The 23,320-nt window shown below is 36.8% G+C and overlaps 1 protein-coding gene across 2 annotated transcripts in view; it reads right to left on the bottom strand.

The window, feature by feature from the left end:
* ASAP2 (ArfGAP with SH3 domain, ankyrin repeat and PH domain 2) overlaps nt 1-23,320 on the bottom strand; it is a 269,945-nt gene that overhangs the window by 85,926 nt on the left and 160,699 nt on the right. For both annotated transcript variants that reach the window (XM_044663620.1, XM_044663622.1), the window contains exons 8-12: nt 18,864-18,939; nt 17,998-18,084; nt 8,225-8,328; nt 8,063-8,132; nt 1,891-1,978 (exon numbers count right to left, since the gene is read on the bottom strand). In XM_044663620.1, the coding sequence (XP_044519555.1) occupies nt 1,891-1,978; nt 8,063-8,132; nt 8,225-8,328; nt 17,998-18,084; nt 18,864-18,939 (425 nt within the window). The remainder of the gene's footprint in view (nt 1-1,890; nt 1,979-8,062; nt 8,133-8,224; nt 8,329-17,997; nt 18,085-18,863; nt 18,940-23,320) is intronic.

The following is a 23,320-nucleotide window of genomic DNA, read 5'->3' as shown; positions in this document are numbered from 1 at the left end:
GCCCTATAAGAACAGCATACAGTATGGAAACCTTGATGGGAAGTCAGGATAGTCCAAGGAAAGAAACTGGAAAAAGAGGCAGAAACTAAACAAAAACCATCAGGCCTCTTTTGCAATGTTACCTTATGCTGGTACTGGTAGACATTTCTATATCTCCAAAGATGGTAGTCATCATTTTAAGACATTTACACTTGGATTTTGGGGAAAGTTATTTGTAGGTATTTCTTGTCCACCCATATGATCATAGAATCATAGATTTAAAGTAGGGAGGAATCTTCTGGGTCATCCAGAACAGAGATATCAAACATTTGCCGACAACATTCCTGATTATGACTAAACCAGTTTAAAATGTTTTTTGGGACATATTTAACTAAATAAAAATTATGATAAAAATAGATAATATTATATTTTAAAAGAAGTCAATATATGTAGTGTGCAGAGATCCTTATAGATGAATTTGTGGTCCCTCTTTCTGATTTTGATACCACTGATTTAACACTCTCATTTGATAGAAATGGAAATTGAGGCCTGGAGGTAAAATGTCATGTTTAGGGTCATAAAAGTATTAACTACTAAAGCTGAGATTTAAATCCAAGGTTTATGGATCCCTCCAAGGCTCTATGATTAGTAGTGATTTAAGAATATACTTTCAGGGCAACTGGGGCTCAGTGGATTGAGAACCAGGCAGTCCTGGGTTCACTTCCCAGTTGTTTGACCCTGGCCAAGTCACTTAGCCCTTACCACTCTTCTGCTTAGAGACTTAAAAAAGAATACTTTTTCATATGGCCATTTTTGTAGTTTTAAATTCTTCTGAGAACTATTTATTCCTATCTTGTAAACATTTATGCACTGATAAATACTCTCTGAATGATATATTTGTGTTAGTTCCTTTTATGTGCTTTAATTATCAGGCCACATCAAAGATATAAGAGACAAAGATATTTTTCCCCTTTCAATAGCCTCCTTTCTTATGTTATCTGCACTGACTTTATTGATGAAAATTCTTTTCAACTTCATGAAATTGAATTAGTTTATCTTGTGATTATCTCTATGCCTTGTTTGGTTAAAAATGCCATCATCCACATAGTTGTGTGAATGATACTGAGTTTTAATTTTTTTATATTATGACCTTTAATATCCATTTTGAGCTTCCTGTGATAAAAGTTATAACATGTTAGTCTTAAAATTAATTTCAGCCAATTTATTTTTCAGTTTTTCCAGTAGTTTTTGTCAAATAATTGCCTCTAATCTTCTTTCAAGGAAAGAATTAAATTATACTGAGATGGCAAAAAAGAATTATAATTATGTTTGTTTATAATCTTTTCCACTAAAGTCTTTATCCTAGAAGAGATAGATGATCCTTGTTTCTTAAAGGCAATGCCAATAGACCAAAAGCTTTAGGGTGACCTATCAGAGTGGAAAAACGTGTTTAATATGGTCCTAGTAATGGAAGGTCTACCTGTTGCTGAAGACCAGATCATCACCAGGGTGGATGTGGTGTATCCACCAAGGTAGATGACTTCAATCAGAACAACTCATAGACTCACTTATGAGTTCACACAGAGGTTGCAAATGCATCAGGATTCACAATGATGAACTCAGAGATCATTGAAATAAATCTACCCACCTTTAAGGATTTGTACATGTTGATAAAAACATAGGCTGGTCAGTTGTAACAGTAGATACAAACAATGAGGCTGGTGGCTACTTTAATTTAGAGCCTAGAACTCGGCGGACGCTTAATACTCATTAAGTAACATTTAGAATTGTAGAGGGAGAACTATTATGTTGTTCAAAACAAGGGAAGCCTTGGAACTAACTTCAAAAAAGGTCCCTCTCCTGACTCCCAGCTGATTCTCCCCATCCTTCAAAGATCTCAGAAAAACCTACGTGATATGAGGTCAAAACATTTTTTTTCTTCTGGGTTTGTTTTCACTTGGCAGGTCAAGAGATTGAGCTTCGCAGGAGGACGGTTAGCCTAAGACAAAAGAAGGGAAAACACAAAATAACATTCTTTAATAGCAGACATGCTCCTAAAAAGAATTTTTTCTAGTTTGCTACAATAGTCTTTTTAAAAAGTAAATTGTATTAGAAAAAAACATTTATTAAGCCTCTACTGCATGCAGGGTACCAAGTGAATATTAGGGAGATATAAAATTTAGGCAAGACTTGGTCTTAGGCTTTGACAATCTGCTAAGTCTACCAGGCGAAGTATGTTCACAGCCCCTTTCTATGAATTTGATTCAGCTAAGATATACACTCAAAAGCAAAGAGCGAATGTTCTTTTCTATATGGTCTAAACTTAATAGCAGATGTGAGCCATCACTAAATCTCTATTAGTAGTGTAATCAATGTGTCTCTTCCAGCTCATGGGATCTAGCCATACCTGGCTGGGTTTGAAATACTCTGCATCTCAATTTCAGAGCCATTAACTTCTAATACCTGCTGATGAAGTAGAATGCCCACTGATTGACAGAGACCTTCAGCTTCCTTTTCTGGCTAAATTAAAAATGCATCTATAAATGTAAACACACTGCTAACTCCCAGCAGGGAAAGAAATCTGAAGAGTATGCCTCACAATAATTATTGCCTTCAGAGAGCACAAATGGCAGAGAAGTAATTTTCTCTTCTTCTTGAAGTGATGACAGATAACAGATCCATACTTCTATAAGAATAAAAAAGCTTCTGAGAGGTGTCTTTTAAAGCAGAGCACCTCTGTCACTGAAGTTACAACAAAGCACCCCTTATTCACACATCTACTCCTGCACATGTTAGCAAAAGAATAAAAAAAATAACCACCCCCCAAAAGAAAGACAAAAATAGCTATTTTCTATCCTTTTCAGAAAGCATCATAATTCATCCACAAGAATAGAGGATAGCATAAGGATTTACTTTTACATGGAAAAAGAAATGTTTCAAAATAGCAAAATGGTCTAAGATAACTTTCTGTGAAACATATTATTTTGGCCTCCATCCAGCTAAAGAAAGTATTTTCCAAATTTTGCCAGCTTCCAAAAAAACACAGCCTCTGGCCACACCCAACAAAATGAAAGAAAATAGTGTGCAGTAGAATTTTGTTCATCTGATTTTCATTCAGCATAAGCAAGATATTTGACTATCTTGAGAATCCTATGAGATCCTCTCCTCCCACAGACAAGTCCATCATTATTCCCCATAAAATGACCCAGGAAAATCTTCCCTGGATCCTATTCTACTCTCCAGGGGGAGTATTGAAGATCTGATGGGCTGAGATGTCCTGGTTGATATCAACATTTACTTGATCTACTCCTAGACAGATTCCTAGAAGATGACAGGTTTCCAATTAAAAGAGCTTTAGGGTACCCTTAGTCCAATCCCTCCATTTTACAGATGAGAAACCTGATATTCTTCCTTCCATGGAAGTGAAGTAATTTGCCCCAACTTTATTCATATCGAAGTTTTCTGATTCCAATAAAAAAAATTCTGCAAAGTGCCTAAAGGCATTCTTTGTTCTCTCAGGAATGATTATTTGGAGTGCCACAATAAAGATTTTTGAATCCTCATAATTCAGATAAATTTAGACCAGATCCTTCATAAATCAATGCCTAAGACCTCCACTCAGAATGAAGAATACATTATCTACAGTGAAGTAACCCTACCTTACTTTTCATCACCAAGTTACTTTTAGCATGTAGCAAGTTATTTTTTAACAAAACTATTAATTTCCTACTCCCTACTAGACTGCAAAAGACTATATGTTTATAGGGACCTCTGAACATATTAGACTACACACTAATTGCTGGTAACTGCTAAATCTAAAGAGGTACACTGCAAGGGACCTATGATCTCATCAACATGGGTTCTTTCTCCAATAATGCAGAGCACGACTCATCTATGCTTTATATCCTCTCAGATTTGGGTTCATGTTCTCCTATAAATCCTGCACTGACAACTTGCCCCAACATGCTGGGGGCAGCCTTCTTCTACAATGTCTAATATTTTTGGCATCATCAGCACAACACTCAGGCTTCCCATCTGTTTGTTATCTCACCCCACATGACTAGTTAACCAGCTTCTGATCATGCCTCTCCTGAATGATGTATTCTAAGTCAATTCTTGCATGCAAATCATCTTTGGTAATAAAAGCCTATCTAGCACTTTTCCATTCCTTTGGGTAACCTGCAATTTTCATGAATTGTAATCACGGGTCATTGGGAGAGTGCTGGTGGGAAAAGGATGGGCTTTTGTGTCTTGTAGTCACTCATGAAATACAATCCAATAGTATATACATTGGAAATAGGATTGGGGGACTGCATAATGATATCTTGCTAAATATGGGTAAATTATTGAAGGCTTCATTGACTGGAAAACTGTTTTGCGATGGGTCACTGTACTGATAGTTGCAAGGAACTTAACACAATACAAAATATTTCAATTAGTCCTTTGTTCCAACTAGTACCAAACTATAGTCTACCATCATCTGGTTCACAAAACAAATTTTCATTCTGTAGAGAAAAGTCTCACTAATTTAGGCACTTAGTTCAAGGGGAAAACAATTTTTAAAATGCTTCTGGACATAGTTGCAGACTGTAGACAAACAAACCTTGATTAAGTTAAATCCTAAGTGGATACCCTACCCTAGTTAAGAGTCCTATTTACCTATTTCTAGGTGATAAAACTAGTCATATAGAACTAAAGTCTATGGGATTGGCGTTAGGAAGAAGGAAATGTTCACAGGCCCACTAAGGATTATATATTAAAACAATTAAAGCCAGTTATGCAAGGAGGAAGTTATGAGGTTTATAAGCCTCTTTTTTGCCTCTGACCACTGAGGAAAAAAGGAGAATGGCTCCTTATTGAATTCTAACTCTCTTGGACTAAATATCAAATTTCTTTTCCCATCCTTCCTGAACCTGCCACTAACCCAATTCTGAAAAATTAACAACAGGGAGTAATGAAAATTATTTGACCCTAGAGCAAAATTATATGATAACTATAAAAGAGGACCAGGATCACTTCTTACCAACATGAGGAAGTCAGAATTATTAGGATTAGCCAATAGGGAACTCTAAATTTGGACTTTAACATACACTGGGGGGCATTATTATCCCCCAGCTAGTTTGTGCGGAGATGAGGGAAACCAATAATATAAGTCTAAATTATTTGCAACCTTCCAAGAAAGGACTTCCCCCTTCCCCCAAAACCACATATTTTCTGATTCCTTCTCTTAAAGAACTGATTTGCAGCTGTGTACCAGATCCTACTTCTGAATGCCTATTTAGACAGTTGCCCTGAAAAAGAGTCCTTTTTCCTGATTGCTGATTACATGAAGAAGACATTAAATTTATAATACACATATACATGACCCAAACCCACCCCCCCAAAAAAAAACCTCTTCTCCAGCATTGGTTGACTTGATTCACCACCACCAAAGTGTGACTACATAAAATAGCAAATGGAGTAGGGAGGTGAGTTTCTGATTTCAAAAAACATAGGATATTGAGGGAGACAGAACTTTTAGGGGAAAGAGAAAAAAGAACTTAGTGATTGTCAGGAGGACTGTCAGATTATCCTCTTCATTTCTCTTGGCAAAGAGGGAATCAAACAGATCTTATAACTAAGAACTCTCAATCTGCTTTCTCATCTTTGGCATGCCATGGCTGGTTCAATCTGTTCCATCCAGAAGCCAGAGCTCCTCACCAAACCTACTGAGGGGCCACATGTTCACAGAATGAGGGAATCCCTAGAGAGCATTTCCCCTCTAAAGACAAAGCACTAATTAAATATGCAAGTTGTGTGACAAGCCGAGTTGTCAGCTTCCTAGTGATGCAAGTTACATTAATGTGAGCAGCTAGAAACTGGGACATCACATCAAATTTTAAAGGAATCCAAACCATCTACTGATGGAAAATTCAAGCAAAAGGCTGTGATGTCTTTAAAAAAAAAAACTCATGGCCAGGAAAAGAGGACAATCAGTGGATTCACAATACAGGTAGGTACTTGTTTATACTTGTGTTGTGAAAGAATAATTATTTATTAGCTTAAACTATGACCCAGAACCTTGATTATATCTTCATAATTATATGAAAATGCTGCATGAGCAAGAATCAATACTCTCCAAATAGCTTTGAAATAAAAACATGTTGTTATTCCCTGATAGGTTCTCAGTAGAAGTCAGTAGACATTAGTTCAAATAATGTCTACTGACTTCTACAGAGAGATATAAGAGAAGTGTATATCCATGAATACATACTTATATCTGTATTTGTTGTTTATCATACCAAAGCAACCGAAGGTTCCCTACTTTTTTCTGCAAAACTGCTTACCTACAGGATTTAATAGCAGAATTAGTTAGAGAAACCAAATAACCTTCTATCTCTAGAGCTATCATTAAGTGAAATAGGCTGCCACAGGAGGCAGTGGGCTCCCCTTCAGTTAAGTCCTTGAATCAAAGGTTGGAGAACAACGTGTCAGGGATGCTATTGACAGAATTCTTGTCCAGGTATAGGTTGGAATAAATGGTCTCTGAGTCTGTGATATGTATCTAGGAAAGTTGGAGTCTCAGCTAGCAAGTCAGAAAGGATAAAGCAAAAGATATGATTTGGGTTCAGCACTTTATTTAGTGGGTCTAAGTTGATATTACTGCAATCATAATCCTCTTCTCCTATACTTCAGATTTCCCGAGTTCCAATAATTTAAAAGAACATTTTTCTCCCTTCCTACCAAAATGGTACTTTGTTATGAAACAAGTACAGGAAAAAATTAGAAAAAAAAAAAGGAAAAACTCTAGGAACAAAGTAGAGGTATCTGACAGAGAGAAGATAGACATCTTCAAGCCCAGAAACTTGTCAGGAGGAGGGACAACTGATGGACAACTCCCTTGCTGTTTCTAGAATCAACAGACTGTAAAGCAAGGAATTTGTGGCATTAAGGCCACTTACCAACTTAATTAAGGAATGGTCACATTGGATCCTTCAGGATAATTTGACCCCATGTGGTATTTCTAAAGAGCCCCCAGACAGGGACAAAAATACACACAACTTGGAGATATCATCTTCTAACTAGAATTCTCTGATGGGTGATCTCTCCATAAATGTGCTTCCTCAGAAAGCCACTTTAAAGCATCCCCCAAAGATAGTTCTGACTTATTGTCTGATGGACCCTACTATGACTGCCATAACTGGACTTTTTCCTCTGTCAAGTCACCTGGAAATATTATATGAAGACAGTTCTAATGGACAACATGTTTCCTTTATACTGGAAAAGGGAACTGCTACTGCTCAAATGTGATCATATGCTAGAATGGGAAATCATCAGATATACTAAAAATTAGGAGGGCAACCCCTAGTGAGCCCTCCCCACCCCAACACTGAAATTCTATCTTTTTTCTTTGTTACATCACTGGTATAGGGAACTCCCATTCTGGGACATTCTTTCCAACAATGTAGATCTATAGCTACTCTGAGGTATCTAGGTGGCATATTAGATAAAGAGTGCTGAAAAACTGGAGTTCAAGAAGATGAGAGTTCAAATCTGGATACAGATACTTACTAGCTGTATGACTGGGGAAATGAGTTATCCTCAATTTGTCACAGTTTCTTCATCTGTAAAATGGGAATAATAGCACCCATCTCAAAGGATTGTTGTGAAGACCAAATGAGATATTTGAAATGTTTAGCACTGTGCCTGGTCTATACCAGGCACTATATAAATTCTAGCTATTAATAATTAAATAATAACATGATTATTGTATAAATTACAATCATTCATCATTATTGTTATCACTACTCTGCAAATTCATTTTAGTGAGCTATCTGGAACACTGAGAAGTTATGTGTTTTGTCTAGGGTCATATAGTTTGTAAGTGTCTGAATCTAGATTTGAACTCTGACTTTTCATGATTGTATATTCTGAAGCCAGCTCTCCATCCACTACATCATGCTGCCCCTCAATTTTATCACTCTAAAAATGCAAAACATATAAGATTAAAAAAAAAAACCAACTCTAACATACTTTAGTCTTATAAATACATACATATGCTTATAAGAGAGAACATGAATTGGGAGGAGGCTTAAGTACTTACGGTACCATGGGATATTGTCAGAAAACCATTCTTAACTGAGCATTTCCTTTTTTGCCATACTTTTCTGATCCTGTTTTTTCAAAGAACACAAAAGAACTTAAAATTTAATACAAATAGTGTCAAAATCACACAAATTTTCTTTTTCCTAAATACTTGACTTACCCATCACTTTTCTTGTAGAGGTTACCATTCCTTTCAGTTCCATGTTCTTTATTTCCCTGAGGCTGGTGTAAACTATAGGTTGTACTCTGCCGAATTTGTGAATCCTAAAGAATGGTGAAGAAATGACCAATTAATAGTTAAATAGTACCAAAAGAGACCTCAGAATTCATGTACTACAACCCCTTCATCAATTTTAATCCTAACCCAATTAATTTTTTAAAAAAATTTGATGGATTTCCTTCTTATGAAAGTAAATAACTTTTCCCCCTTACCCCATGCCATAACAACTCACACCAAGAACATTTTATTTCATGTTCTTTTCCAGTAAAGGAAGATGGCAGCTCATTCTGAGACATAGAAGAACCTATAAGAACTACTCAACACAACGGGGGATATGGAATGTTAACAGCACACCCAAAACTCTGCTAATAATTATTAACTAGATGTCACAGAATATAGCTTACTGAGGCCCCTGAGGATAAAAGTTTATTTGGTTTCCTATCTCAAAATTTTTTCTCACCTCATCTCCACAATGACTCAAAATCAACAGTACTGAGCCCAAGTTTATTTTAGGTCACTGAACTAGTGCATTTTAATAATATTGAAGTTCAGTCCACTGGGTAAAGGGAGAATCCAAGTGAGGGTTTTAAACTAGAAATCAAACTAGGGATTTGTGTTTCATTTACTTGACTAAGACAAGGTTTGGCATAGATGCTGTGGGGAATGGGATAGTGCATCAGTTTAGGAGGAACAGAATGCATCTGAGAATAAATGACATAAATTTGTGTCTCCAGTCAGCACAATTTGGCGATTTCTTCTAGCTTCAGCACTGCTGATGATTCAGCAGCAAGTAAGAAGTCACTGAAAAAATTCTACACTTTTAAGTTCCCCAAATCACCCGTATCCATAAGAAGGATAAAAGAATAGCTAAACAACTGGCCATGTGAGAAAAAAATGTACGTTTTACCAAATTGCAAGACCAGTCTGAATGAATAGTGTGAACCGGCCAAATAGCTAAGAAAACTGAAAAACAGAACTGAAATACAACTGAAGAGCTCTTTCTGGACCAGCATCCAATATCCAATTCACTTTCCTAAGTATAAATGAACACAAAACATACTGAGTGCATAAATACCTGAGGGAACCTAGTAGAGGAGTGATCAGAATCACACAGGGTTAGTCATAGAAGATGAGTCCTTGAGGTGAATTTTGAAAATGAAAATACAGATTGGAAGAAAGGAGAGCAGAGGACATTCCGAGGGGCAAGAATGAAATGTGTAATGCATAGAGAAATAGGAAGAAGCTGTGGCTAGCAAAATGAACCTCGATAGAGGCCACAGCAGGAAGTGACAAGGAATTAGATGGGATGGCATAAATAAGCAAGTTGACTGAAGGTCCTGGATGATGAACTGAGATTGGATTTAATCCAAAGGCACTTAGGAGTCATTGTATAATTTGCAGCAGGCAAGTGTCTAAAAAATATGCTAGTTGCTTTGGAGAGGGCAGACTGGAATGGGGAGAGATGAGTCTGAGAAGTAGACAGGAGGATACTACAAAAGGTTATGTTGAAATAATTGGCAGAATTTGGTAATATTACACTATCCTCATCTCTCACAAACCCTGCTTCCTGTATCCTATTGCTGATTACTCCATACCAAGTCCCAGATGATTCTCTCATTCTCCACTTCCTAAGCACTTACCCACGTGCTGATAAGTGGAGCTGCAAGAAATCACTAAATTCTGGGGGGCAGCTGTGTAGCTCAGTGGATTGAGAGTCAGGCCTAGAGACGGGAGGTCCTAGGTTCAAATCCGGCCTCAGACACTTCCCAGCTGTGTGACCCTGGGCAAGTCACTTGACCCCCCATTACCCACCCTTACCAATGTTCCACCTAGGAGCCAATACACAGAAGTTAAGGGTTTAAAAAAAAAAACAAAAACAAACAAACAAACAAAAAGAAATCACTAAATTCTGATGACCAAGGATACTAAAACTACATCTGATCTCAACTGGGCCCTCATTGCAACAGGGGTAACACATGTTCCTCCCAATCTGATTCCTAGTCCCACTCTCCAGAGCAGTTATTCTAAACTGTATGTCTCCTCAAGCCCTTCCCAATACTCCTTCTCTCTACCCTCTACCCCCTCAGCCAAAGACCCTGCATCATACTTCCCCAGGAATATTAGAGGCTCTTTCTGGGAGCAACATCTTCTCCCCTCCACCAAATCTCACAACATTCAGACATCACTCACTTTTATTCTCTCCTTCGTTACAGTGTCAGATGAAGAAGTGATTCTTGTCTTCACTAAAGTTGACCCCTGTACATACACCCTTGATCTCATTCCCTCCCAGACTTGTCTACTCTGATCCCATCTTTCTCACAACATTTTCCATATTTCCTCTCCATCACACACCTTGGGTACAGGTCCTGATTATCTCACACCAAGATGTTGCAGTAATCTGATTAGTGTTTCTGCAATAAGCTTCCTCTTCAACTTAATCTATTCTTCACTCAGTCAACAAAGTGATTTTCCTAAATCATAGGTCTGATTTGTGTCACACCCTGCTCTCAGTTTGGCATTAAAGCTCTTCATAGCCTAGACAATTCCTATTTTGCCAGTCTCCTTATATTTATTCTCCTCTATATATTCTATGATCCAGTTATCTTGATCTAGTGTACTTGCTGTTGCTCTCATACAGCTTTCCACCTCTTGGCATCATGACTTTACACAAGCTGCTCCCCATGCCTGGGAATCATCCTCTCTCCTCATCTCTAACTCCTTACTTTTCCTTAGATTCATTCAAAACTCAGTTCAAATACCACCATTTTCTGACTGAAAGAATAAACCTACTTCTCCAAGAGATGGGCTTGGCCCCTGACTGTCTGGTACCTACTATCTCTTAAAATGAAAATTATGATAAGTCCTATCAAATACCACTGGAAATAAGTGTATTGGAAGGAGTATGGAAAGATAATGATCACCTAAACGAAATTCTGAGAATGCCTAAGAATAAACTTGTCAAAAGGAAAAATCAAACATCCAAGAAGTGAAACTATTGATTTAATAAAAACCCATACAAAAATGAGTGGTGACATCACAAGGCTTGGTACTGCTAAGTGTGTACATGCTAAAGATATTAACTGGTACCACTTGAAGATCTTCTGAACAGGACTAAAAGGTATCCATTCATCTTAGTATAGAGATTCACTAAGGCCCAGAACTAAGGAGGAAAGCAACATAATTTTTTTCTATTTTAAACCTGCATTTATTGAATCAATAAAAAAATCAAGTCACTGAGCTAAGTACTAGGGGTACAAATAAAGTCTCTGCTTTCAAAGAGTTCCATGGATGTAATGACTTATAAATAATTACACTGAATGAGGTCAAGCTATCTTTTTTAAATTTTTAATTGTTTTAAGTAAGTGGAGCAGCATTTACCCTACAAAATTTTAAACCTACCTTCCTCCTAATTATTCCTGCTGAAAGGAGACTAATCTAACCTGGAGAGGTACCAAGATTATCTTCCATTTTAATGTGATAAATTGCCACATATGTTCCTTTCCATATTCCTTTATATAGACATTCCATCCTCCCATAAGACCAAAGTTATCATTTCCTGACAAACTATTCTAGGAAATAGGATCATGAAATAAGCTAGCAGTCTCTTTATTTAGGGAGTCTAGCAATCTGTTATAGTCAAGGTTGTTTTGAGTGCTACACTGTATTCATTCATTCTTTATCTCTAAGCAGATCAGAATGATGCAGTGATTACCTTCAAAATAAGAGAAGAGACCCATCACCAGAAGATTGGAGGAATACTCAAGTTTAAAGCAGAGTTCTTAACCTTTTTTGTGCCATGGATCCCCATAATAGTCTAGTGATGTATAAAATGAAATACAAAGGATTATAAATTATATTGAAATAAAATAACTATTAAAAATAAGGTCATTAATCCAAGGTTAAGAACTCCTGATTTTTACAGGGTTTAGCGTAAGAGGGCATCTTATTGTCTAATAATGTTTGGGTTTTTTGTGGCACCTCAGAAGGATCTGATAATATTCTATAAGAATCTCATAGGCATGACACTTTAGGATCATAGGTCTTGAAATTGAAAAGTACCTTGTGAATCATATAGTCCAATCCCATCATTTTTCCAAAGGTTGCCTTGCTTATCCAACTTGCAGATGACATAACAGTGGGAAGGAGAACAAATACAATAGATGACAGAATTTAAAAATATCTACAGAGGTTAGACTATTAGGGAAAATCAAATAAGATGAAATTAGAGATAAATGTTTTTATCCTGTTTAGGACTTTTTATTTATCTAGCCCAAGGGCTCAAACTTTTTGGTGTGGGTCCATACCCCTTTGGCCATTGGTGGTGCCTATAGATCCCTTCTCTAAATGATGTTTTTAAATGCATGAAAGGAAATGCACTGAACTACAAAGGAAAACAATTATATTGAAATACTGTTATCAGAGGCAGCTAGATGGTTCAGTGAATTGAAAGCTAGGCACAGAGAAAGAAGGTTCAGGGTTCAAATCTGCTCTCAGACATTGCTTAGCTGTGTGATCCTGGACAAGTCAATTGCCTAGCCCTTACCACTCTTCTACTTTGGAACCAATACATAGTACTGATTCCAAGACAGAAGGTAAGGATTAAAAGAAATTCTTGAGATATATTTTTAAAAGTAATTTCATAAACTCCATGGATTTTTGTGGGTATTAGGCACAGAAATCATACTTCAAAGGGTTGAAGAATGAATAAGGGAGTGAAACCAATAATTATAGACCACTTAGTATCTTAAAAGGCTGGCAATCAATCAGCCCTCATAGATTTAATTATTATATTTATGCCGATGGCCCTTAGACTATCTAGGCCAAGTTTCCTTCCTACACTCCAGTCCCACATCTCTAGTTATCAGGAGGACATGGCAATCTTGTTGTCTTGTAGGTTATCTCAAATTCACCATGTTCAAAACTGGATTCTTGTCTATTCATTATGACCACTTAGGCCTGCATGAGTTTTTACCTGGACCAGAAGTTTCCTAAATGGTTCCCTTACTTGAGTCTCTCGCCATTGTGACCCATCTCCCTCTGAGATTTTCCTAATAAACTTCATTGGTTTCCTATGAACTCTAATGTAAAAAAGAAAGTCCTCTGTTTGGGGCATTTAAAGGTCTTTGTGATTTAGCATCATCCTACTTTTATAGTACCACTACACGCATCTCCACTCTATACCACCTAGGACAAAGCCATCTATCATGGCTGCATATCAGATATATTCTTGTTCGATCTGCTTTACATAGTCCTTAAATGAGGGGTAAGATATGAAAAAGCAAAAGAAATCAAATAATTTAAAATATCAAAGTAACAATAATGAGCTAAGCTTATTTTATAATTAGAGGTAGAAAGATGGGAAAACTCAATTTGCTAATCAGAAAGCTCATTTTAAAAGTTATAACATTTATCTCTGGGCATCTAGCTGTCATAATTGATAGGGCACCAGGCCTGGAGTCAAGAAGATCTGAATTCAAATATGGCCTCAGACACTTAACAAGTTGTATGACCCTGGGCAAGTCACTTCACTCTGTTTGCCTCGGACCTTATCTGAAAAATGAGCTGGAGCAGGAATGGCAAACTACTCTAGTATCTTTGCCAAGAAACCCCCTAATGGTGTCACAAAGAGATGGGTATGTCTGAAAATGACTGAACAACAACATTTGTTTTCCAAACAATTGAATATCAACCATAGCTTGGATTATCAACTATTTTCAATTGTTAGAGCATCAAGAAGCACCTAAAGGTACAATTTATAAAACCACCAACCCTAACAACAGTGGGACTAAAAGGTTCAATCTTGGCATTTAGCCAGTTGGAAAAGAACGCAGACAGCTGTAGTAAGAAATATTTATTTGATTACCTATGTGCTCACTGGGGTAGACGGACAAGGGAAAAAAAAACTTTAAACATGAAGATAGGGTGAGTGTGCTGGTAAATTTTTTATGCTTCTCTGCAAAGCTGGAAATAGCAAGCAATGTAAAAACAGTCCCATGCTCCCAAATCTCCTAACAGTACTCAAGCAAAGCAAACACAGACCTTGCACTATGCCCAGAGGGCTGATAAACCTTGAGTTGGCTCTGCCTTGAATTTTTTTTTTTAATTTGGTGCTTTTCTTAGCTGTGCTCAGTCTTCTACCCCAAAACAAAAGCTTCTCTCACCCATTCCTAATAACTCACTGAACAGCCACTCTGGGATACTAGAGGCTTCTTCCGTGGCTTCCACACTTCCATTTTCAATGTACATCTTTTTGTCCTCATTTTCTCCACATTCAAATTCTTTTTTTTTCTTTTAAAATCCTTATCTTCTGTCTTAGAATCAATAATTACTCCAAGGTAGAAGAACAGTAAAGGCCAGGCAAGTGGGGTTAAATGACTTGCATAGGGTTACATAGCTAGGCTCTGTCTGAGGTCAAATTTGAACCCAGAACCCTGTCTCCACATCTGATTCTCCATCCACTGTGTCACCAAGCTATCTCCACATTCAAATTCTTTTGCCATTTTTATGCTTTCTGATTATGTTTGGAATCGTCCCAGCACAATAAACTATCTTCTAGGTTGTGATGAAAACCACTGTGGTAAAAATACAAAACAAAACAAACTTTCTACAACCATTTATTAAGCACCTACTATATGCACTGCACTGTACTATGCCCTGGGGGAGATGTAAATCCAGGGGGAGTTGTGAGACATGGTCAGAGACAAGTAAAATGAAAATTAAAATATGTTAATGAGAAGAGAGATCAATCTCTTCCAAGTGGTTAAAGAAAGGCTTCATGGAGAATGACAGCTAGCATTTATAAAAAAACCTTGAAATTATGAAAAGTGCTTTACATGTGTTATCTCATTTGATTTGAGAAGGTTGAGATTGGAGCTAGGTCTTGAAAGGTGAACAATTCAGCAGGCTTTGACAGAGGCAGAACATATAGGCAATATGGAATGTAATAAGCAAAAATGCAAAGGAAGTTAAGGTTGAAATGTGTTTAGTTTGTCCAGTCTGCTTATAAAAGCCACTAAATCATGCCTAAAGATCCCTGCGGACATCCTATTGACAGTTTTCAAATGCACTGTTACTTATGTATTTTTAATGATTTTGTTAAATATTTCCCAAGTATTTTTCAATTTGGTTCAGCCTCCATCCCCATCCTCCCAAGCCTGGAGCCAGGGCATATAGTGTGAGGTGATGCCTCAAAGGAAAGTTTGGGGTGAGGTTGGTAAGAGTTTTGAATGCCAAGCTGATGAATTTGGACTTTATTTGGTAGGCAGTGAAGAACTAATGATAACTTTTTGAGCAAAGAAGTTAATCATGGAGTATTAAAGAAGGTGTGTGTGTGTGTGTGTGTGTGTGTGTGTGTGTGTGAGAGAGAGAGAGAGAGAGAGAGAGAGAGAGAGAGAGATATGGTAATAACATTTAGGAGACTGCTAATAATCTAGGCATAAGGAGGTAAGAACCTGATCAGGGTGGTAGCAGGAGAAGTGGAAAGGAAATAATTCAGGACAGATATATGGTCTTAAATAAACAGACAGACAACTCCCTCCCCCGCCCCCACACACATGAACAAAGTGAGGAGGGAGACAGTGCAAATACAAATAAATAGGAATAGAATGTGAAGTCATCACTAAAAACATTCATGAGGTATCAGAATGTGGGGCATGAGAACTAGAAGGCAAAGCCATAAGAGTTGTGTCCCTGCAGCCTAATCTCCTTGAATGATGCTCCACACAGGGCCCCAAAGTACTAACACACTGAACCAAACAAGGCTAATAAGCACAATCCAGCCTCTCTTTTAAATAGTCACTGAAAACAATTCACAGAGGAATTTGCACTGTAGAAAGACTGATCACCAGGACAAAAATACACATTAACTCATTCACAAAAATACAGTTCTTCCTGTGAATGTTTACGACGACAGCTCCTCAGTGCACTGAAACCAGGAAAATACACATTTCCACATACAATGGACAAAAAAATCCAGGAAACTTCACTAAGTAGCTAAACCAAGGAACTGGATTTAATTTATTTTCAACACCAGAAGGAAAATGGCAGTGTTCCAGGCTTCATTTTGAGTAGGCAACTCAAAATGACAAATTATGAACTCTAGAAGTTCCTGGTGGCAAAAGGGACATCAATTTCACTGTTTATGGTGAAGTGGGAGAACTAAGAGTCTCTATCTCCTATTCTTGAAGATTTTGTAGATAGAAAAGGAAATAAAGGTTTACAAATTTAAGCTATTTCTGGCCAATCCAATAGCAAGTGGAGAAAAATCCAGTTTCTTGATGTTAAAGAAAGGAACATGTAAAGTACTTCAATTTATAGAATACTAAACTACTTACTCTCCTAGACTTCGGTCACAAAAGGCAAATGCATTTCCAGGAGAAAAAATAACAATATTCAGTTATAGCACAAGAATATAAAAGACAAACTCTTAATGCTGAGCTTTATGTTACTATTAAATTAATTACTAGCATGTTAATATGAACCTGTTTCCTAACATCTATTAAGCACATCTTAAAACATATTTTCCTATTTTGTAAAGCACAAACACATATCTATATTTAAAGCAAATAGACATATAAACTTAAAGAAAGCATATGCTTACAAAGACAATAGCTTAATGATGCCATTTTGAGCTTTATTACAGACTTTATTACAGAATCTACTTTTAAATATTGAGTTCAACTAATTAATTCCTAAGTAACAACATTACAGGTAAGGAAAATAAGCTCAGCAAAATTAAGGACTGGACTAAGATACCCAACTCTAACCTTAATATTCTTTCTACCATACTATGATCCCTCCCCTTTAATGCATTATTTTGGTTTTCAGTCAATCTAATTTCTGCCTTGGAAAACAGATTGTAATAAAATAAGTAAACAAACCCTTGCTTTCTGTCTTAGAATCAATACTAGGAATAGGTTCCAAGGCATAAAAGTGATAAAGGTGAGACAACTGGGGTTAAGCAACTTGACCAGGGTCACAGAGCTAGGAAGTGTCTTAGGCCACATTGGAACTCAGGATCTCCTGTCTCTAGACCTGGCATCTACCCATTGAGCTGCCTAGCTGCCCCTCAAGTCTTTTTTTAAAACCCTGTTTACATTATGACCTTATATTTCCTAGGTATATAAAGAGAATAAAAATTAAAATATTAACATTTTAGCCCAGATCAGCATAAACAAAATCTTTTCCTGTGTAACATAGCATAAAGGCATAGAAAGAAGGAGCCACCAAGAACAATTCTGGGGCCCATTGGCCATGCAGGTGATACACAGAAGTGACTGTACAAGGTAGCATGAAGCCACATCCACAAGATGAGAAACAGAAAAATCTTGCTGACTTTTTTCACATTGGACTAAGGCTTGGATTAAATTGAAAGACTAAACCAGTCATTTTGGTATTGTGTAGCCACAGGCTTGGTTCTTAAGGACCAACATGAGACCTATTTTATAATCCTGTTTTAAGCATCAGAGGCTTATGGAACTAAAAGGCAGCATCAAGCTTCCTTATTCCAACCTTCTCCATTTACAGATAAGGAAACTGAAGTAACAAGTGGGTAAAGAGCCCAAGAACATGTCAGAAATAAATAACAGAATTAGGATGTGAAGCCAGGTCAGTGACTCCAAATCCAGTGATCTTTTCCATCAAAACCAGTCTTTCAAAACTACTTAGAAACAAACCAAGAGAAGCAGAGATCCTACACAATTAAATCTCCTCACCTCTTTTTGTTCAACCTGAAGTGCAGATTTTAAAATATCTCGTAGCTGTATTAACTGCTTCCTTTCTTCATCTTGGGCCTGTTTGATCTAAATTAGATAGAAAAGGCAAAATTTGGGTTAAAAATTAAGAAAGCCAGAAGACTACTGTTCACAAGAAAATGTATTCTTTGCAGATGAAAACATGATTTTTCACCTGTTTATCTGGGCATATGTTTGGGAGTTTTGGTTTTACAAGATTATTCATTTACAAAAATGAACAATATAGAAATATATTTTGTGTGATAATATATGTATAACCCAGATTGAACTGCTTGCCAGCTCTGGGAGGAAGGCGGGAAGAAGGGAGGGGAGACAATTAGGATCATATAACTTTGGAAAACTTAGTGTACATTTGTTATTACATGTAATTGTTACATAAAATTACATGTAAAAAATTTTTATGAAAAAAAAAGTGGAAAAAATATATCCCTTAATTAAGATATTCCAAAAGCCAAATCAAGGAGAAACAATAAGTAGGAATATGAAGAAATTGGCAACAATATTAAGTGGTGTTAGAAGAAAATTACTCAACACAAATAGCATAGTTTTGGAAAAAAAAAAGTATTGAATTATGACACATTCTAAGAAGAGAAAAACCAAGCTGTATGGAATAGAAATTTGCAATTTTGTTTATTATTTTTTTATATTCTACATTGTACATAGAAATGATCAGGTTTTGCTTTTGTTCAATCCAGAATATTTTAAAAAGGTATTTCCAGACAGAATAGTATAGAAATTCAAGAACACACAGTGACAGTATTTGAAATAAAAATATGTCTTTAATAATAAAAACTGTTTTAACACAAATGTAGGAAGTCACATCTTACTATATGAAGGTCTGTTGAAAGTGTTTCAATGGAGGGTTTGAGGGTTTCAACAGCTTTCAGTCCATCCTGGAAGAAACTAAAAAACAAAAATGGGACTGAGCCATGAGAGAAAACACAATTTAGCTGGATTTTCAGGGCTATTACTAAAGGGAGAAACGAAAGAGGTAAAAGACTACTTTAACAGAGAAAGGACTAAGGGGTCATATAACTACAAGAGAAAGGTGGAAAAGCACCTCAAAATTTTGAGCAAGTAACAATTAAATGGCACTTGCAAAGTTAGGTTAGGTAAATAAAATCTCTTTTCCTGATTCTGAGGAGCTATGTTAAACTTGAAGAGAAAATAGTCTATGTATTTTATTATTTCTCATGCCACCTAAAATGTCTTTTTTGCCTGCAACATGCAATGTGAAAAATGACTCTACAGAGAAAGGGGTTATGAAGAATCACTAACCAAAGCTTTCTGATTGATCTTCTGATGTAAAAGAACCTAAGCCCAAAAAGTATGACTAGAGAGAGAAAGAGAAGAGCTAGGAAATGGGGGTAGGGGCAGGCAGAGGGGAAAAAAAGGGAGAATAGAAACTAGAGGTTTTCATTAGAGGAGTGGACTATATTGATAAGTAGGAAGGGGGAGGAAATGAGTAAGAAACTGAAAACTGGGAAGAACAGAGAAATACCGCCCAAAGAATTATAAGCTGAGCCAAAGGAAATAGGAAACTTGGGTTCACAGACAGTCAAATGTCCAAGTATGTAAATAGAAAGAAAGAAAGAAAGAAAGAAAGAAAGAAAGAAAGAAAGAAAGAAAGAAAGAAAGAAAGAAAGAAAGAAAGAAAGAAAGAAAGCTCACAGATGCAGTACTTATAATGAATAGCTCATGAAAGACAGATGGAGGAGGAGGTAGGTGGTACAGTGAATACAGAGCCAGATCTGGAGTTGGGAAGACTTGAGATCAAATCTGGCCTCAGTCACTTAACTCCATTTGCCTAGTCCTTGCCCTTCTGTTTTAAGTTGTTACTATGACAGAAAGTAAAGGTTTAAAAGAATGGAAACATCTAGAAGAAGGTAGGCTATCAGCAACAACATGAATCTCTCTGCACTAAAGACTTCTTTTCAATATTTCATCCTGGGTTGGAGGAGACGCTGGCTCCAGAATGATGAATTTTTGGCTACATCATTTCACAAGATATAGAAAGAGAATAAAAATTAAAATATTAACACTTTAGTCCAGATCAGCTTTTTCTACTTCTACCTTCTACTAAGGAAGAGATGGAAGTCCCTGGAAGCAGTCAAACAACAAACAAATCACAGATCTGTGAAATAGCAAAGTGTTTATTAGGTTGGTGAAGTGGTAAAAGTGCTGGATTTAGCCAGAAATTGGTATTCTGTTATTTCAGTCATATCTGACTCTTCGTAACATCCTTTTGGGGATTTCTTGGCAAAGATATTGGAGTAGTTTGTTATTTTCTTCTCCAGCTGATTTTACAGATGAGGAAATTGAGGTAAAGAGAGTTAAGTGACTTGTCCATGGTCATGGAGCTGGTAAGTGTCTGAGACCAGATTTGAACTTAGGAAGATGAGTCCTCCTGACTCCAGGCATGGCACTCTATCCATTGAATCACCTGGATGCCCTTAGAGCCAGAAGTCAAGGGTTCGGATTTTAGACTGTGACATTTGTATAGACTTGGAGCAGATCACTCTAATCTCTCTTTGCCACAATTTCCTCTTTTGTAAAATAGAAATAATAAATCTTTGCTACTAATTTTGAAGGAGTGTTGTAAGTAAAACAATGTTTGAATTGGAATAGATGAGGATCAGAAGGGGGGTGGTGATAGTGGAGGTGATGGTAGTGAGCAAAAATATTTTAAGAGTTAAGATACTCAACACTGGTTCTTTAAAAAATCTATACAGGGGCAGTTGGGTAGCTCAGTGGAGTGAGAGTCAGGCCTAGAGACAGGAGGTCCTAGGTTCAAACCTGGCCTCAGCCACTTCCCAGCTGTGTGACCCTGGGCAAGTCACTTGACCCCCATTGCCCACCCTTACCAGTCTTCCACCTATGAGACAATACACCAAAGTACAAGGGTAAAAAAAAAAATCTATACATATCAGCTGAGGACCAAATGAAGGAGAATTTTACAGAAACTGCATTTTTAATGGATCTTAGACAAGCCGCCTTTCATCTCAGGCATAAGCATTTTTGTACAGAAGACATGTATTTCTTTATACCCTACAATCTTACATTATCCTTTTTGGGGATACCTCCCTCCCCAAATCAAACACCACAAATACATGAGGTTGTGAAAACAAAGAAGCCCAGAAAGGAGAAAAGGAAAAAAGAAAACATAGGCTGTGAGTTATAAGCAATCATTAAAGGTCATGGGGATCAGGCTACTACAGATTTCACATGTTATTAGGACTACAAGTGTCAAGGGTGCAGAAGTTGGAAAGTATGTTTCACCCTTTGGCTAGATGTTCCAAATTTAAGGGAATTATGGGTATGAGTTAATAACTAACCAATAATAGACAAATTTCAACCTATAATAACCCCAGTGCAGAAATATCCCTGGGGAAAGTAAAGCTCTAAGAATCTTTGCAACCTAGCAACCCTCCTCTTGATAGTGAGAAAGTCCTATAAGAAGATGATCTGTAGAGTTAAGCTAAAGCCACTTCCTCAGAAATAGTTTGTTTTCCTAAAGATGTCAGAATCATTGTCAGAACTAGCTTGATAAAACAATATTAATAATAATACTAAAAGCAGCTAACATTTACATAATGCTTACCATGTGCTAGGCATTGCCTCAAGCATTTTACAATTATTATTTTGTTTGATGCTCATAACAATCCTCGGAGGTAGGTGCTATTATTTATTCCAGTTTTATATTTGAGGAAACTGAGGAAAATGGAGGTTAAGTGACTTGACCAAGATCACACAGCTCAAACTAGATTTGAATATTTACTCTTCCTGACTCTAGCCTTGCTCCGCCATGCTGTCTCTAATCAGAAAGTCAACAGAATGCTAAGCTTGATTTTGAATCTCACTCTGACACTTACTAGGTATGTAAATGCCACTTTCTATGTAACCCTACCCCTCTACACCAGCTAGTAGCTTCCCACTTGCTCCTTCAAATTACCTTGAATTAACTTTGTATCTTTTGTCTATATGAATGTATCCATTTTCTCCCTCAAAAGAAAATAAATTCCTTGTGTGAGGGTTTATTACTTGTTTTTCTTAGCATTCCTGTTGCCTAATATAAACCCTGACACTTAGAAGGCACCAAGTAAATGCTTATTGATTAATACATGACCTTGAATAAGCCATTATAACTTTTGTGAATTTCAGTTTTATCCTATATAAAATGGAGGTGATCATCAGTTTCTGGTGTGTGCTGACAAAAACAGTGCAGAATCTAATCACCATTGACCACTGCCACTCAAAGGTGTGAAATGTTGTCCAAGATTCTAGTAGGCTAAAGTATTAGCATTCTAACCATCCCTCTAAAGAAATACTGACTTTAACAAACATTGTAAACACTACTTTTTTCCTACTCTATATATCAGGGCTTCTTAAATCAAGTACTTAGTTCTTCCATTTTTTTAATGTCCTTAGAGCTCTCAAACTTTCCTCAAGTTCTATTACCCTATAGTATCTAAACTCTTTCAGTTAAAAGGGCAAAAAAGAACATCCCTAATTCGAGATTTCTTAAGAAAGCAAATAGTCTAGAATGGGATTGCAAATGTCCAGAAAGACAAAAAGAAGAAATAATGATAATAAATGATGATACTTTATTAGTGCACAGAACAGAATAGCTTCCCCATATCTACCTCTACTCCCACCTGCATCTATATTTTGTTCTAAAATAACAAAAATGTTCAATTCCCCTAGTGATTTTGAAGGGTATAATGAACACATTCATTCAGATAGTGTGAAGCCCACCTTTTGGAAAGGTCAGTGGGTTTATCCTATACTAAAGCACTTCAACAATGCCTCATCATGGCAATGACAGAAGTGGACTCTCAAAAGCCAAGCCAGCTCTGTTGGGCCCTACAAGGTTGGAAAAGCTTCAAGGCTTTGAAGTGGAATGAAGTGGCATGAAGGAGTTATAGTCCAGGAATCAAAAAGTTCAAAACTGTTCTTAGACATGTATTAACTGTGTTACCATGGACTCTGCCTCAGTTTCATCTGTAAAATCAGAATAATTATCTTACTTCCAAAAGTGATTATAAATCGAGATATTTTTAAAGTACTTTGCAAACCTTAAAGTATTATGGAAATGCTAGCTATTATTTGCAAGTTTAGCAAAGGTCTACATGTGCTTATCATCTGAAGGAAAATCTAGCTAATAAGTTGAGGAAAGTTCACCATTTGGAGGTTGGTCACAAAAAAAGGAATTTTTTTGCAGTAACTCATGAAGTTATGGAGAGGGATGCAATCTACCTCCGTGGTACAAATGCCCATACTGATG

The sequence above is a fragment of the Gracilinanus agilis genome, chromosome 2 (assembly GCF_016433145.1).
Source record: "Gracilinanus agilis isolate LMUSP501 chromosome 2, AgileGrace, whole genome shotgun sequence".
Classification (NCBI taxonomy): Eukaryota; Metazoa; Chordata; class Mammalia; order Didelphimorphia; family Didelphidae; genus Gracilinanus; species Gracilinanus agilis.
This window is presented reverse-complemented; position numbering and strand designations above follow the sequence as displayed.